Below are 18,314 nucleotides of genomic sequence, written 5' to 3'. Positions count from 1 at the left end.
CTACTGCACAATGAGAGCTAAGGTTTATGAGGAGACAGAGGACAGGACTTGATGGTCACGTATGCTGAACAAATATGCAGAACTTGGAAGGAAAAGTAGACAAAATAACTTGATCCTGGAAGGTGAATACACCCAGTTCCATTTAACAGAGAAAATTTAGCAAGACCTCTCTAAAAAAATGTACCTGTCTTTATCTGTGTGTGAAAATATAAAGAGAAATTTCGTGAAATTAGAGTACATATTTCGTGCTGAAAGAACAGCATTAAAAAAACTGAGACATGGTTTTGTATCTTGAAACTGACTTAGTCCTACCTTCCTCCTGTGCTGAACTTTATGTGAAATTTCTCTGTAAGAGTTGTGCTTTTCACCTCCCTCCTATGAATTGTTAAATGAGGAGATCAAAAAGGCGGTCATTTTCATAGCACAAGAAACTGGGAACTGTGTCAGTCCTGTGAGTTTTCTTTGTGTTATGTGTCAACTTGTATTGTATGTAATGTCAGTGCAGTGGGGCTACTTGATCATTATTACTACTGCAAATTAGCTTGGGTGGGGGAAAAATGACAGATATAGTGCTAAGTTCTGGGTTTTGTTTTTAAATTGGGAAAGTGGATGAAACAAAAGAATGTTTGTTTGAGAAAGAGGTTTCAGTTCTAAACCTGCACTAAAACTCTCTCCATGGTCTTGCTCAAATCACTTAGTGAAAGAGACCGTGATTTTCAGTCCTATCAAATAGTATCTTACTATGCAAGAATCCCCCCTGAAAGCAGTGGAACTATCCAGGGATTAAGGCACTAATCAAATGTGAATAAAGATGATAGGTGTAGAGTTTGTTCTATCTGCTGCTGTTTCCCAACTTATAAAATCAGGATAATAAAATACACCAACTGTTCTGGGTGTCATAAAGATACATGAGCTCATGCTAGCAAATCACTTTGAAGACAAACCCAAATGCTCTACAAATGCTAAGGATTCTGTCAAGAAGTGCAGGAATATATTCACAGTTCAGGGATACATACCAAAAACCAGCCTTGAATTGGGAGAGGGCTTTTGCAAGAAACAGGCATCAATGATACAGATATCTTCAATATCTGAAATGCTGTGTTATAAATGCATCTCATACATGCATACAAAGAAAAAATTCTAAACTATTTGGGAGAAGTGACAGTGTGGCTGCATGAAAGACAACTGATTCTCTTATTGTGCTGTTTGCTGCATGCTCATTAAGTATTGCTGGGCTAAACAGTCCTGAACTGAGTGGGCTATGTGAGAAGAAAAGTAAGAAAAAGCAAACTTGCAATATGAGATCTCCCTTGTTCTTTATGACCACTGGCTTTGGTTATTTTCTGAGTCTATACATTGTGTATTGTACTGAGATGTGTTTTTCTTGACCAATTGCTATTCCTATGTCTTCTAAAGTTTTAATTGCGTGTATGTTTAAAATACGCTGCGTTCAGATTGACTAGTCACTGAAAACCACCATGAATGGTCCTTTGTGAACATGACTGACAGGCTAGGCTAGCAATGCTTTAAAAAATAAAGCAAAAAGTGGAGTGTTTGCCAACTGAGCTATATTTATTGATGACCTTTTGCCTGATGATTTCAATTATTGACTCACGTGAGGCAAACAACCAAGTCTAAATCAATATACCTGAAAACACTTATAGTCTTTCTCTGTACAACTGTGTGACTTAATTCCAGGTCCTATAGCTGAAATCCGAAAACTCAAAGGGAGGGATGACCAAATGTGATGTAAAGATTCCTATTTGCCTTCAAAGGTTTTAGATCAGGACCAACTTCTCTTCTAGTGAAGACTTTGGGCATTATCAGCTGAATGCCACTTACTTCAGATTGGTTATGTAAGCCCACCATAAGAAACAGTTCATGTAATATTATCCAAATGAAGTTACTGCAGCCACTGGAAATGGGTAGCATAGAAAATATTGAGTTACAGCATAAAAATTAGTTGTTTCTCAGGGCATTAAAATTAACTAATATCAGAGCTCTCATGTACATGATTAAGCATTTTTCCTCGAGGCCTACCCCTGTGTGATAGGTAATCACAGTGCCAGGAAGGGAAGGAAGGGAGCATTCTTCTGGAGATAAGAATGATTACTACTGAAATTCTTATATATTAACACAAGAAAAAAAAAAAAAAGAATAAAAAAAGGTAAGTAATGGTATTACACCAAGAAACCCCAAACACTGGTAAATTATTTCAAAGTGGTACCACCCCCACCACAGAAGTCTTTGCTTTTCTATTCCAGGCCTTGCCAGTCAACCAGCACCATGCCATCTTCTCCCCCCTTTTTTTTTTGTTTCCCTCTAAGACCGTCCCAAAACAACTTGAAATGCACAATCTCTTCTAGACTGTGAGTGTAGAAAACCTGCCTTGCTATAGAACATGGAAACTGGTACTGCATTTCCTTTACTTCTTCCTCCTTCTTTACTCTTGTACATATGGCACTTTGCAACATGGTTTTATTGAGCATGGTGGTATTTGGTCAAAGGCTGGACTTTGTGATCTTGGAGATCTTTTCCAAATTTAATGATTCTCTATGTCAAAGGTTTTTAACTGTGGAAAAGGCAATGGTCCTCATCTTGTATGTAGTGCTAAGAAATTGTTTTAAAAAGTGCTAGAAGTGACTGAATGGAAAGCTTTTCTTTGGCAACATCTAATAGAGGGGATGGAATAAAATCCCAAAGGGATTAGCTAGACTTAGTTTTGCTGGATGCAACTCAGAGATTATTGTTGGTAGATTTATCTTGTTCACTCCAAATCCTCCCCACAGGAGATGATTTATTCTGTATTTCCATCCCTGATTTCCATGATACTGTAGCAAAAACATGATCTGTCACCAGGGTGAACAAGTTAGTGGAAACTTTTGTGTAAAAGCAGATCTTTATGGTAACCTCCTAAAGCACAGATGCAGAATAATATGTCTTATTCTATGGTAGATAGTTTGTGTATTCTGTGTGTTGAATGGGTGGAAAAAAAGAACCGTTTAGCAATGTAGTACTTAAAATTAAATAGAAGATAGCATAGGATTTCCCCTAAAGCTTGACAAATACGTACAATTCTGGTCTCTGTAAATTTTTTTAGTGTCTCGCTGAAGGAATACCGCTACTCGGTCACCAAAATCTCCACAAATCATTCACAAAGACCTTGCTAAACTAGACTATGTAAGAAAGCATCTCCTGCTAATGATGTGAAAGTCTCCTCTTTTACTATGCAGTCAGTCTCACCAAAGCTTTGCGTGGGCAGTTTTCATAACAGATATTTCAAGGGCCACCACAGGCACCAAATTTAACATCCATGGTAGCACGAGTCTTTATACCTGCTCTCCCTGCTTGGTGCTCTGGTTTGCTTCCTTTTGCTTCTCACCAAAATAAACTTAGACAGGAGAAAGTACCCGCTACCTTGTGGGTGCTTTCAGCAGCCTTGATTTGGGCTTGCAGCAATCCCACTTCCATCACCAGTATCTACACTTGCTCCAGCAAAGGATGGCTCAATGATTTGAGCAAGTAGCCACTTACTTTGGACTCAGCTGGAGGCCAAACAAGCCCTGTCCTGCTCCCGAGAGGACGCAGGAGGAAAAATCTGGACACCAAGCATGGGGCTGGGGACGCAGAGAGCCGACTGCAGCACTCGGGGACCTCCTCACAAAACGCCCCCGGTATCACCAGCTGAGTGGGGATGCCTGCCTCAGCCAGCGGGCGCCGCAGCCCCCGCACGGCTCGGTACGGGAAAGGCACGCAGCTGGACCGCGCTCCCCCGGCACCGCCCGCGTCACCCCCGCCCTTCTCCTGCGGGGGCACGGCGCGGGGCCGGGGCTGCCCGCTGCTGTCCCCGCCCGGCTGCGGCGCAGCGCGGACACGCGTGGGCGGGCGCGGCGCTGCCTCCCCCGCGGCGGGGCCGGGCGCGGTGCGGTGCCCGCGGCCTCGGGAGCTGCGGCGGCACCCGCGCCGTCATTCGCAGGGCAGCGGCTGGCGGCGGGGGAAGCGCCCCCGCCCCCGCGGGGCTTGGCAGCCCCGAGGTGCGGCCGCCCCCGCGCCCGCCCGCCCCCGCCGCGGCTCGGCAGCGCTCCCCACACGCGGTCCGAGCCGCGGCGCTGCCACAGGGTCACCCCGCGCCACAAGGAGCCCCCTGCTTCCCATCGGTGTTTTGCATTCTCATGTCTTTCCAAGTGCCTTCCAGGGCCACGTAAAAAAATATAAAAAATAATCTTTGCACCCTATATAGCAAGAAATTGCTACTTAAGAAGATCTAGCTATAAACACTTCAGCATGTACCCGAGCCGAAATATATTTGGAAAGATGGGTGGGGGGAGGGCACTTTTATCCTGCTTTCATCAATGCCTGCTTGAAGAGAGACAGAAATAATTAAGGGGGGAAAAAAAATCCCTCCCCTCCCCCCGCCAGAATAATCATAATATATTGAAATTTTCCAAAGTCTAGTCAGCTGCAAAAATTAAATGTTGTTGGTGCTAGAGGATCATGTTGCAGAAGCGTGTGACTGCAAGACCTAGATTCCTTTCCCTCTTTCCCCGTCTCTTTCCTTAGGTGTTTTTTAGCGTTATTATTTGTTTTGGGAGGGGAAAAATCATCTTCGCTTCAGTCTCTTGCTAGAGGTCCAGACTGCTTACGTCTGAGCGCCCCTTATCATTTCAGTGAATGGCAATTGCAGCCTTGGTGCTGTTATAGCAATGAAGCTACAGACGTCATTGCCTCCTGTTGGACGTGAGATGTGTCCAAGCATCAGCCCCTTTTGCTTAAGAAAAACTCTTTAACTTCCAAGCAGCCGACAGGCAAGCTTTTCTAAGATCCTGTGGACCCAACGTTGTACTGAGAGAGTTATATATTTTTATTTATAAATACATACACACGTACACAGGTGTGCATGTGTATGTGTGTAAGTACGTATGTATAGAGAGAGACAGATAAATTAAAGCCGCAGCTATATTGCAAGCTCCTCTAAAATTTCCTGCTCGTCAGAGTAGCTCTCTGCATCGTTTTGTTAAATACAGCCCGGCGGGAAAGCCATCATCAATCAATTTCGGGTAACAAGGAAGACTTGTTGAACACCTTGTTCTCCAGACCCCGGGAAGATGCTGGGCTGCTGGAGCGTGGAAGAGCCAGGATTGTGCCCTGAACTTCACCCACTTGGCAGCAGCTTTTCCTAAACAATTTCCCCTCTCCTCCCCTGCCTGTTTGCCTCCCGGACTGACTGAGAATCTGCTCTGTAAAGTTGATCTGAAGGGGAAAGCAGAGACGAGCTTGTGCATAGTTTGGAGGGTAAGTTGTGTCCTCGCCCCCTCCTCCCCCCCACCCCCGCTAACAATTACCCTCTAGCAAGCTTTGAAATCCGCCTGTAAAGGGGGCAGGTCGGGGGCGGCGGGGGACGGGACTCCCCAGGGGAGGGGCACATCTTGTTCCCAGAGCCGAAAGGGTTACAAAGGGAGCGAGAAGGAGCGGCTGCGGGGGTACTGACTCCGCGGCGGAGTTTGCAAGGTGCGAGTTGCCGGTGCCTGCTGCCAGCCCCGCTGCGCTCCCGCAGGTGTCGGGCGCGGTGGCCGCAGCCCCCGCCGAGCCGCGCCGCGCCCCTGCCCACCGGCAGCCTCCGGGGAGCCGAGGATCTCCGGCTCCCAGAGCACATGACCCCTGCAGGGAATTTTGCCTCCCTGCACCTGCAGGCTCTTCTCATCCCTCCTCCTCTGCTCCTGGTTTTCTTTTTAATCCTCTCGTTCCCCCCGCTCTCCACACACCACCACCCCCACTTCCAACTCAACCCCCCTGCCCCCCCCCCCCCAATCCATTCAGCTTTTACTTTCCCCCCTCTTTCTTTTTTTTTTTTTTTTTTTTTTTTAACCAGAAGGAATCCCAGCAGAGGAAAATAATATCAATCAGCTCCCTCCTTCCTCCCCGCCCCCCACCCCCCCATAAAAAGGAAAAAAAGCACCACCTGCTAACATTTGGAAAAGCAGCAGAGGACTATTACCTCTATCTTTAATTTTCACTCACACACTCAGATGAATGAGCGAGGAAGGGGGAGACCTTACCAGCCCCTTTAGACGTGGGGCTGAATTGATGGGATTGTGATTTGTAGGATTTCTCCACTTAGTCCCTGCCTCCTACTTGCTCTCCAGCCACTCCAAAGTCTCTTCCCCTCTCTTTAAGCAGCGATTTCTTTCAATCTCTCTCTCTCCCTCCCTGTGTCTCTCTCCCTCACACTCTCCCTCTCTCTCTACATACACTCATCTCCCCGGAGAGAGAGAGAGGAGAAACTCAACTCCCAAACACCGACCAGATGTCGAAGAAACGCAAAGCCCTGGAGGGCGGCGGAGCCCCGCTCCCCCCCGAGGACCCCAGAGCCTGCTTTGGGGCCGGCGAGGAGCAAGGTAGGGCGGCGGAGGCCTGCAGGTGGCCGGGCGGCCGGCAGCCCCCGGCGGGGACGAGCGGGCCCGGCCGGCCTCCTGCAGCCCACCCACCCTGGGGTGGCTTAGGCCGGGCTGCTCCCAGCGCCGGGCTGCGGGGCTGCCCCCGCCGCAGCCAGCCCACCTTGTGAGGGGGAAGGGGTGCGGGCAGGGCGTGTGGGAGGGTGGCCGAGGGGAACGGCAGGTGTGCCAAGCAGCCCAGGCTCCCTTCCCCACTGCAGGTTGTCACTGGCATGGGCACAGCCACGGTGCCTCATTGATTTGTAGCTCGTGTAAATCTGTTTGCGGTGCGCTCTTGGCCGGGGCAGCGGATGAGCTATAGGCACCTCATGCACACCTTGTGGCTTTGCGTGGGGCCGGTGTTCTCTAGCCAGCCCCTGGCCCTGGTGCGATTTCACTGGCGTCACCTTGGCGCTTCAAACGCCGCTCTTGTAGTGCCCTTTGCACCCAGCTAAAGTTGGTTTTGCTGCAATTTTCGAGCTCCAAGTATTTGTGGTGAAATCTGCTCCGTACTTTTTGACAAAATAATATGAACGTAGCAGGCGCGTGGTGTAAAATCAGCTGTGCGCATAAGTGTGAGGGAGTTCTGCAGCCGAATTTCTTGTTGTTCAGCCAGCCCGGTGGGTTCCCTTGTTTTGTGTTTATTTTAACAAAGTGGGCCCAGATGAACCAAGCTGAACTACAGTGCTTTGGGCTTGTGGCTGTAATGCAGAGAGGAGAGGAAAATTCCAGTTGGATTCAGAGTAGTGTTTCAGGCTGCTGCGAGTGGCTCTGGTGGGAGATGGTGGGTGTGTGGTGGTTCAGATGACGGTGTGAGTATGTCTCTGTGCATACTCGAATTCAGAAACATGGTGGTTTTGCCTGGGCAGGTGTACACTGAGCACAGAGGGATGGCATGAGTGTGTTTTCCAGCATGGAGTCTGTGGACCTTTTTGTAAATGATGTGAAAGATCCTAACGTCACAAATCACCCACACCATGAAATTCCCTTACCACCATGGATGTGTCTGTTTTTGCAAGGAAATATTTCTGGCACAGTAGTTGGTGTGTTCTTCTGGTTTCATTAGAAAGGAGCACTGAAATTCACCATTTCTCTCAAAAGATATGTTTTGGGGTTTGTGTGGTTGTTGGTTTTTAATTGCTTGGCTCTCCCACAAGAAAATAACATGCTCATGTTGCCTTGCCATTTCTCTGTTTAAGACTAATCTTGCCATGGGAGGGATATTTTCAGACCCTGACAATGACTTTATATGCATGACAGCATTCAGTGTTTTTTCAATGTGGAATTTTGCTGTTACTAACCTGGAAAATGTTACCTCTTTGTCAGCAATGGAGGAGGTTAAATGCAGAAAGGGCATTCAGCAGAGATTCAGTACTCAGAAAGTTTGGTATAGATTACATATGATTTTAATTTAAATGTATGCCAGTAGTGGGTGTAGAAGCACCTTACACGTTACTGTGATGCAGTGGTGCTTGTCTGGTTAGAGGTTTTTTTAAGTGCCTTTTTTATTTTTTTTAAACTCCACAACAATATTTTCTGTAACACTTCTGGTTATGTAACAAGAAACAGGAAACATAATGTAACTATAACACAGGATTGTGCTTTTTCTTAATTTCAGTATGCACAAAACAAATAAAATGGAAAGTGAAAAAATACTTGATAAAGTATTGATGTGTATCTAAAGGGAGTAAATAAGGTATAATTTTCCTCATAAGGGGACATGATGTATTTTGCAAATTAGATTGAAAGCTTGTGTTTTGCACCCAGATAATTCAGGGTCTTGTCTTTTCTCACATAGTAAATAATGAAATCAGGTAAAAAAAAAAAAAAAAAAAAAAAAGTAGTTTTATTTCTAAGCTTAAACATATTTTTGTGAACTTCTGTTTATTTTCTTCCTCCTGTTTTACAAGAAGGAATGTTGCTTGTTAATTACATTGTCTGTGCCTATGTAACTGTAGAAACCATTAAGAGTGTACAATGTATCACAGTCTTGTAGCAAATGTATTTTTGTGTAAGATGGTGGGTGTGAGACTTTCTTAAGGCATGAGATGGGAAGGTTTTTTTTTATTAAGCCTAAGTATCTTACTATGAAGTATTGTGCTCTTGCAGCAGGTTTACTACCTCTGTGGAGAAGGCATACTTGCTAAGTTTAGAGGGCAGGTGTGTGGTGTTTGCCTGGAAGTATGGAGAAACCATGTAACACCTGGGGTTTAGCACTAAAATGTGTGTGCATTTGGAGCTGGGAGGCAGAGAAGGCAAAATGGGCATTAGTAAACCAAAGGGAAGAAAAACAGAGAGCTCAGATTTCTGGAGGCTGCCAAATCCTGTATTCCTGCAGAAGCTGAACGCGGAAGCCCGGCTGTCCTCAGCTAACGAGGTGACTTCTTTCAGTGACAGAAGTGTGAATGAAAGAGCCTGGATCCAGGTCTGCCATCTTATTCTTCTATGGTAACTGGTCAGCTGAGAGCAGGTGTTGCTAACAGAGGAGTCTCAGACCCTTTCGAGGGTTTGCACTTCTGTTTTTAAATACTCAGAGAGTGCGGACTAATTCTTAGCTGCTCCAGACTGTGCTGGATATTTGGCCAACACAAGTGTGCGCTTGCAGAGTTTCATTCAGCTCTTGTTTATCCTCACTTGGCGAAGCTGTGGGAGGATAGACACTATGTAGGCCACAATACAGATTTTTCAAACTTCCTTGGTGTGGCTTTGTTTTTATTCTCCTTCAAAGTATTATATGAAGGACTCTGTAATCCATACTGTAACCTTGCCTTTTATTGTGGGGTCTGATGCCGATGTTTCAGCCTCGTTGGTGTGGAGAGGAGATAAGGGATGAGGCAGCTCTGTATCTCCCACGTTCTCAGCAGCAACAGCCTACACCTGTCTATCTGGTTCAAGGCACTTCACTGCTTCACCTTATTAAGGGGTAGGCTCATGAGGCTCTTTCCCATAATCTCTGGAGACACAGTGGCATCTTTTGGGGAGAATTCAGGTTCTTACCTGAGCTGAATTGCTTCTCAGAGGCACTCCTTTCTTTACCTTGATTGTGCATGAAGCTTAGGGTAACTACACTGGTTTATTTGTACCAGTTAAAGTGTCAGAAATTCCAGCAAAGCTGGTAAGGCCCTAGTGGAGAAACCAGTTATGGCTGTTCAGTGTGATACCCAGCATGGAGATGGTGGGATTTGTGTGTTGAAACTCATCTCTCTGCACTCCCCTTATAGTCAGGAAGCAGAACATTTCTAGAGATCAATTAATCTCTTCCTGAAGTGGAAGTCTACATTTAGTCAGCAGAATCAGATCTGAGGAGTGCTGCTTCTGCCAGTTGAATATAAAAGTAGTCCAAACATCTAGCATGGATGTAGACAGCTGTATTTCAGCAAATGACTGCTAACTTTTGACCAGATCTTTCAGGCTTCAGTGCAAGTCAAATGACAAAGATGTTTTTCAGCTGAATTTGAAGGAGAGGAGTTCCCTTTAGGTAATAACCATTTTGCTCAAAATTGCAGCACAAAAAAACTGAAGAAGGGTCCTCTTTCTGTGAATTACTTTTTTTTTTCCGATGAATGTGTTGAAAGCTAGTGTAGAAGATGTGAAAATGGAGGGTGTTGGTTTAAAAACAAACAAATAGAATATGGACAGTTGTCAGGACCAAATGCAATATGATCTGTGCCAAAATTATACAGTAATACTGCTCACAGTTTTCCAGTGGTTTCTGGATACAGTGCAATACAGTATTTTGGAAATTTTCTTGCAGGGATTTTTTTTGAGCATGATGGATTCAAGGAAGGAGTCATCTGTAATTTCTTATTGGGCTGCTCTTTCTCAATTTGCATTTTGTATGAAGATAAATAAATGCATTTCTTCAGCTTCCCCTGTGGTCCAGTTGTTCAAATGGGCTCCATTGTCACAAATGAGAGTTATAGTTGAGAGTTTTCTGTGCTTTACAAAACTGGTCTCTAAAGAGAGAATTGTTGCAAAACTCTTCCAGAGACAAAGTTGAACTCCTGTCTGCCCACAAGTAACTTTTAGGATGTGATTACTTTTTTTTTTTAATTTCAGTGGTACTTACCATTTACGTAGAAGTTAATAATGTGCATAAGGAAATATTTTCAAGATTTCGATGGTCTTAGTTATTACTAATCAAAGCCCTCTTGAGGGTCACTTCTATGCAAGGGATCCTTCCCCAGTGATTACTAGGGGGAGTAGTTAATACTGAACTATTCTCTCTAACACTTGATTTGTGTGACTGCTTAGCATTCACATTTGTCTTGAAATTTGGTATTAAGTTCTGATTATTATTAAATGTTAATTTGGGATCGTCAGGCACAGGAAACCAAATTCTGTCCTGTTATTGAAGGCTTACATTGATGCAATGAAAATCAGAATTGCACCCAACTTCTGAATTACAGTTTTCCAAATACTGTCTTCTCAATACAATTCACTAGAGTATTTATTCCATTTGTTACTTTATTAAGCAAATGAATATTGTGATTCCTTAGAGTTCTGAACACTGTAGCTGATATTCATGTTTCTCTGATGCAGGTAGAAAAGCAAAGCAGTTCTTCCCTTGGCAGTTCTTCACTTGTTGTGGCTTCAGTTTCTCACATAGTTGCTTTTCTCCATCCTCTGTGTCCTGACCATTCTTTTCTTTCCACTTAGCTTCTGATCCCTGAAACAAACAAGCCCTCTCTGGATCATACTCTTGAAGATCTGGCTAATCAGAGTTAAGGTGTTTAGCGACAGACGCTTATGTGTTTGTGAGGGCATGGGAAAGGAATTACTGTACAGCTTGGTTTTTGTGCCGATGCTGTAATAATACAGAAAGAACGGATCCTTTTGACTTCATTCACAGGAAGAAGTTCGTGTCACCAGAAAAAAAAAAAAAAAGGACAAAAAAATTTCATCAACAGCTTATTAAGGGTTTTGTTAATGAAAAAGGAACCATGCTTTCCAAAGCTGATTAGCTCAATGGTTACCGATAATTTCCTGTGTTTAATTTTTAAAAAATCTCTTTCTTCTGAGACAGTCAAGTATCTGCCCTCCAGATGCTGTGAACAGCCTATGGGGTCTAACCTTTTCAGAGGATCAGATTTAATATGCTGAAAAAATGACCATTCTATCAACTTCAATTTATGTGAAGTTGCAAACTAAGAATGGTAGAAAAATGTAAATCTAAGGAGAGTTCAAAATGTTTGGAAAGAGAGATCGGGGCAAGTATCTGTGCTGTTGTTGGAACAGTTTTGAAAGTGCTCTCTGGAAAAAATGCCTTCCTCAGGCATTGCTGCTGACATGCCTTTCCATCCACTGTATCGTAAAGACTGTTGAGGAACGTTTCTTTTCCCACTTGTTTTAGAGAGCTGTGCTAGTGTGTGCCTGGGTATGAGTTTATGAGCCTTGTTTGAAGTAAAATACAAAGGCCAATGCTTGAGCATTAAGCTGAGTTGGTGTTTCCAAGTAGGAGGGGACTTTTCTGCCCAGCAGTGCAGTACTGCCTAGTACAGCTTGCTCTTTAGCTGCTGCTAGCAAGTCTTGAGGTCACTATCTGCATTCTAGGGGAAAAAAGCTATCCCAGCTGACGTGAGAGGCAGAACCATAGGGAAAGGGGTGATATTTTAAGTACCTGACATAGTTGCTTTGGTTGGAAGGTATGACTTTGGGGGAATTGCCAACTTGCCCTATAAATAAATTTATCCAAGCATTTTAAAAGTGGAGATGACTTTTTAATTATTTGTGGGCACTTAGATATTTCAGCTATGCTGGTCATGTAGCATGAATGGTAATGCTATAAAAACACCCAGTGAGACAGGAATCGTAATTTCAGCAAAAAAAAAAACAAAACAGCGAAGAAATCTCCTGAGCAGCTGTTAAAAATGATGCCTTGGTTAAATAGCCAGCATTTCAAGGACAAACATATCTTGAAGCTTTGTGATAACTGTTCGAGACTCAGCTTTGGGCTCTATAAAATTGCAGAGTAGTTCTCATGATTGTGGTGCTGTAGCCTCATTTCCATCTTGTGAGGGAAAGATGTCCATCCTGGCTGGCCCCAGCCTGCAGATGGTGATACTCCAGTGTACTAGGAAGCGTTAACTCAATGCAGCAACTGCTGTTAAATGGAACAGAGTTGTGCAGTTGTCTGAGTTCATACCTGGTGGTTACTCTCCCTCTGCTTGGGAGGCAATGGGGAAAAAGCAGCTCTGAAAATGACCTTCAATGAAGACATCCTCCTGACTGCACAGTGAGCCTGAGTGGCCTTCCAGAGAGGACTAGGACTAGTCTTTAGAGAACCTGGTCCTCAGTTGGCCTCAGGTGCTCCCCTGACTGGTCAGGTGCTGCCTGGGAAATGGAGAACTCTGGCTGACAGAGGAGGAAGACCCTTGACTTGGGATGCTTCCTCACACTTGAAGAAAAAGCTAAATAGGGAGGGCAGCATAAAGGTGATAGGATTATAAAGGAAGTTAAACAGAAAAATTTAAAAGCTTTGCATGTTTCCTTTAACTTCTGGTAGAATGAAAATGTGTGTGAATCTCCTGTTTTTACTAGGAATGCCTTGCTAGGTTACTGTTTGGTTTTTCAAAGCCATTTTCCTCCTTCTGCAAATAAATAAATATTGAATAAATATTAAATAAATAAATGAACCTGCTTTCCTGTTCCTGGTCAGCAAAGGAATGTGCATATCTGCCCTTACCATGAAATGTGTGAGGGAGAATCCTGGTCCCCAGTAGAGTGCCCACATTCACCTGATCACTCTGTGTTGACAGGAGGATGAGTTGTATTGATGATACCACATTCAATTGGTTTCTGAGCATATCTGGGTCGAGTGCTTCTATGAGGGAAGGGAGGAGAGATGCAAAAGGCAAGTGACATGAAAATGCAGATTTATTTATCTATTTTTTAAAGGTATTGTGTTGTTAATGCACAAGAATAGAGACTCTAATCTCTAATGAAGAACTTGTTCATTAATGAAGTCACTGAGTGTTTTCAGCCTGTGGCCCTAAAATTTCTGTACTGTTTGGGCATAATCCTGTTTTTAAGTTACTAATGATGATGTAGAAAGCTTGGCAACTCAATGGGCAACAGTTGTGGCTTTATGCTGGAGGAGGAGAAGAGAAATGCTGTCTGGGTGTGATGGGCTAGAATACAGTTGCTTTGTGTGTTTATCACTTCAGTCACAGTGTGATGGGTAATTATGTTGACATTTAAGGCATGCCCACACATTGGGCAATTGAGCTTGTGCTCCTAAGTCCATTCCTAGTATGTCTGATCACAGGTGGAATGAGCAGCTGTATTTCAGGTGTCAAGCTGTATTAAAGCCATCCAAACTGTGTTTTACTTGAGTACTGTATCAGAGCTGAGGGGCAGTTGGTAATGGACTGATTCTTACATTGTTTTTCAGTATATGTTGGGCCCAGATAAAATACTGGAAAGTTAAAACCAGTATAATAGGACCAGAGGTGGAGGAGTCATACATGATAGCACCATGAAGTACTAGTTACAAAAAATGAAAGAGGAAAAAATCCTCAGAAGGCAGTAAGAGACATGCAACCTTTAAGGGAAGATCTACTTGAGTTTAGAGATGAAAGTTGAAAAATGATAGAGCGAGGATGTCAAGACAGATGAAGAAGGCAAACTCTGCATGAGCACAGGCTGAATATCAGAAAAACACTATCTTCACAAATAGCTTTTTTTTCATAGTCATGATTATTCCTTTGTTTTAGTTTTGTGTAGTTTTTAGGTTAGAGTAACAAATTTGACTCTTCTGTATGCAATCAGGTTGGCTTTCTAGGCTTTGCCCATGCCAAGACTGATTTATTTCTCTCTTTTACTGTTTATTCACCTGCATTTTTTCTGTTATATTTCCTTCAGTATAGATACAACCAAGATAGGCTTATGCTATAATTATTATTCAGGCTTTGCAGATCTGCTCTGTATGTTGTTAATCACTTTCTAATGTTATGTTTTGGAACTAAAGATTGCAGATGAGTATGTTCAGATGGTAGGTCTCTGTTTTAACAAACAGAGTTTAACCAATGCAAGTTCTACAGCTGTCTTTGGGGAAGAAAAGCTAATGACTTATAGGTGGGCTTCAACCTTGTGTGAACCTTGCCATAAGTGGGACTAGGAGCGTTCACTCCTGGAGGCTATATAGAAATGACTGAAACAGTGGTCTTCCTACTGCTTTTAAGCTCTTTTGTGCCATCTATATAAGACTGCATGAGCACTTTCTGTCTCTTTCGAGGGCCAAACTAAACCAAGTTCCCAGAGTTGCATTGTGGGCAGTCTTGTCTGGGAAGTGATAACTAACAGCTTAACATGCCTGCAGGGCATGAAGAGTGTCCTCAGTTGTGTGGAGTGAGCTCTAGAGAGTTCTCTCCTCTTTGTTGATCTCCTTTTATTTCTTAAAAACCCCATTAATTTCTTGGAAACACAAGAAATGTTGTGCAGGCCAGTTTTTGCATTCGCTGACTCCAGGCCCTTGCCTACAGTATTTTGGAGATGTTGGTGGATTTTTTTTTTGTTTGTTTGTTTTTTCTTCACAGTAGTTGAAGAATTTTCTTGCAATACATTTTCTTGCAATGAAACTTTTGATTGCAGGAGATGGTGCTGTGGCCCATGTAGGGTTTTTGAGGTGGATCATGTGATTTCATTAGGTTCTGGTCATGGTACCTGAAAAAGTTCATTCTTAACATCCAGATACTTCTCTTCAGAAGGATGTATTTGAATGTTGGTTATTATTATATTACTTGTCCTTTGACTTGCAGAGCCTGTTATTTTCAGACTGTATATGCTTACCTTAGCATTTGAAAGTACTTGGGATTTCAATGCCTATGCAAGAGCCACATGCTGAGGTTTAGGCAAGGAGTTGAAGGCGCACAGGAGACACAAGAACCTGACCAGATAAAGGGCCTATAGCTGGCACACTGACAGAGTCAGCACACAACCCTGCAGATTCAAAACTACACAGGAAGATAACTGTGACCTATACACACACCTTCCTTTGCCACATCTAGGGGAAGGAGACTCACTGCAGTTATTCTGCAGAGATAGTTAAAATGCTACAGGCCATCATCATTTTCTCTTTCCTCCATGAAATACAAAGCCATAGTCCTGGCTGGTGGCAGCTAGTACTTGCAAAGAAACCTACATGTACACCTCTGCTAATGCTGCACATGTAGCTTTGGAAAAGATATTCATGAAGATGTGAAGCTGCTAAATTGAAGGAATACGTAGATTAACACTGGGAAGAGACCAATGTAGCTATGCATATATATATATATATATATATATATATATATATGCTGTGTAAAACTTTTTTTTTTGGGTTTTGAAGGGCCAAAGCATCTAAATAATCCTTTATCTAGGCCTCAGAAGCTAATGATGTCAGTGACTTTTAGTATGCCACTGCCACATTCTCACAGAATGCTTTTGACAATCGCCATTCCTTCTGCGACTGCAACCCAGGCATTGGGTGTTCCCAAGATTTTCCTTGGCAGGACTATGTCTTGCTCCCTTCTCACTCCCAGGTAACTGGACAGCAATTAGGAAAAGGCTGTGCCTCTCTGGTTTTTAAAGGCAGATGATATGTGATACTTCACCTTTTTTTAAATCATTAAAGAATTATAGCAGTCATTTTTGGCTGGGAAACTGCAGTATAAGCAGTGCTAATCCCAAAGTGTGATATATTTTTAATTTGGGATTATAATAGGCTAGGATAGGAAGAAAAAGAAAATTGTAAAGCTTAACATGAAGGAATATTTAATTTTTATTCAGGAAACTTTTCTGGCAAAAATCCCTTGGATCTGCACAGAACCTACAGATTTAAGATGTCTTTGCACAGCCAGAGGCTGAGATCATGGCTGTCTAACTACAGTTGGATATTCTCACATCTGCCAAGTTTAGCCTTAAATAAATAAATGAAAAAAAGGTCATGCTTCATGCTTTGTTCAAACTCTTGAAATTATTCTAAGTTAATATTCTAGAGGACAGTGACCTCTCTTTGAAGATTCTATCCTCCTGCTCAAAATCGTGCATGGAACCAAGAAAGTAGCTGTTTAAATGGAGACATGAAATGTCTGAAGGTACTTTCTGGAATCCCTTAAAATGACCTTAGTTCAAGAAATATGCTCTACTTACTGCCAGGAGCGCAGTAAAGTCAATCACTGGAAATCTATTAGTTGTGGGCAATTGCAAGCACGTTACCCAACATTAACCCACAAAAAAGAAAATTAACACAGTTAAGAGTAGTTCTTGCCAGAGAAAGATGAACAAATAGGAGCAGAAGCTGAGTGGGAAGCTTCAAGCAGCAGGAGGAGGGAACTGTAAAGATCATCTGTTCAGACACGCTTTTTTATTTCTCCCCCCCGCAACTCCCCAGGTATCTCTTTCTCTTCACTCATGATTTTAAAGACGCAGATGCAAATATACCTAATAGCTACTGTGAAATCTGTAATAACAATCAACTAGCCAGGAGGCAGTTTTCAAGGACCACTGTGATTGAGGGTAATGTTTTTACAATGAGGTCATGTCCAAAGGCAGCCTCAGCTGATGGCAAACTTGTACTTGAGCACTGAATAAACACCTTGTCTTGCATGGTCCCTGCTCCAGAGAGGCTGCAATCTAATAAATCTGGCACACACATACATGGCTGTATTTTTAAAATTGCTAATTTTATGGGTTTTGGGTTTGTTTTTATTGTGAGTTTGAAGTCATTGTGCTCTTCTTTCTTTACCTTCCTCTATTTACTCATCTCTTAATACTTCATCAAACCAGTTTTGTCTGAAGTGCTTGTTTTGAACTCACAGAAGTACTATCACGTTGTGTGAAGACAAGCACGAGATCAACAGAAGCCAATGGGACAGTGTGTTTTCTGGTAGGTCTGCAAAGAGAATAGGAAGCCTGGCCTACTTGCTGTTCTCTTCCCCTTTATTCAAATTTTTCTCATGCAGTTTCCCTGTTCCTCAGAAATGCCCATCTCTGTGAAAGTTCAGCTGCATCTGTGCTCTGTAACCCTGTGGCTGTTCAAATGGCAGGATGGAGAGGAAAGTACCGAAAGCCAGCCTCAAGCAGGATTTGGCCAGAGTGTTTTGCATGGATACCTGCAAGCCAAAAACTCTCGCCTTGTGTTGTGTTCATAGTCATGGCAAACCACGTAGCGTCTCACGTGGCATTTTGTGAGCTCCAAAGCAATGAGCTGTGTTTCCAATTACCTACAGGCACTGCAAGTCTTTGCAAACTTGTCATAACTCAGCTTGAATGACACCAGTTAGTTTATACAAATTAAGATGTGAAATAGCTCATGGTTCTTTCTGTAGGGGAAGATGGGTCTTTGCACTATGTTACTATTTGAAGGTGACTCTTCACTGAGTTTAATATCCTATCTCCTTTTAATAAAATGAAAAGTCAGTATTTTAAAAAGTAATTATATTAGACATACACAAATTCTTGTTTGATCTACCTTTCTGTTTGAAACTAAATTTATTTTAAAATAACCAAATGTTCTTAGTGTTTTAGTCTACTGTGACAAGTTATTGTACTACATCCTAAAAAGAGGAGGTCATTCACTTGTTGAAACATCTTCCTGGGGGTATTTAGAGACATCTTTTGTTTACCATCAGAGAGTATTGTTTTAGGATGGTTGGGTTTTTGTTTATTTTCTGCTGCCCACTAAATATAGTCTAAGGGAAACAAAACTCACTCTGTCATCAGGAAGAATGGTTTGGTTTTGTGAATGTTGTGTTGTTTTTTTTCTTGAGTGGTTTTCTTTTTTTTGAGGTGGTAATGTTTGTTAATAATAAAGTTACAAGAATTTAAAAAATTTTTGTACATTCCATGCAAAATAATTTAGAAAAGATGATGGGCTTGGGTAAGTGTTACTGAGGAGGACAC

The 18,314-nt window shown here is 42.8% G+C and overlaps 1 protein-coding gene across 2 annotated transcripts in view; it reads left to right on the top strand.

Moving 5' to 3' along the window:
• The first annotated feature begins 4,729 nt into the window (after positions 1 to 4,729).
• Positions 4,730 to 18,314, top strand: part of PDE10A (phosphodiesterase 10A) — a 352,930-nt gene continuing 339,345 nt past the window's right edge. Inside the window, exon 1 of one of the 2 annotated variants that reach the window (XM_033055156.2) lies at positions 4,730 to 5,292. Coding sequence is in view for 1 of the 2 variants with exons in the window: in XM_033055154.2 (XP_032911045.1) it covers positions 6,305 to 6,395 (91 nt within the window). In the remaining variant the exon portion in view is untranslated. Of the gene's footprint in view, positions 5,293 to 6,049; positions 6,396 to 18,314 lie in introns of those variants that run through there. The other variant, XM_033055154.2, reaches the window with a different exon arrangement.

Source organism: Catharus ustulatus, chromosome 3, assembly GCF_009819885.2.
Source record: "Catharus ustulatus isolate bCatUst1 chromosome 3, bCatUst1.pri.v2, whole genome shotgun sequence".
Lineage (NCBI taxonomy): Eukaryota > Metazoa > Chordata > Aves > Passeriformes > Turdidae > Catharus > Catharus ustulatus.
The sequence above is the reverse complement of the archived record's forward strand: the minus strand, read 5'-3'. Positions and strand labels throughout refer to the sequence as shown.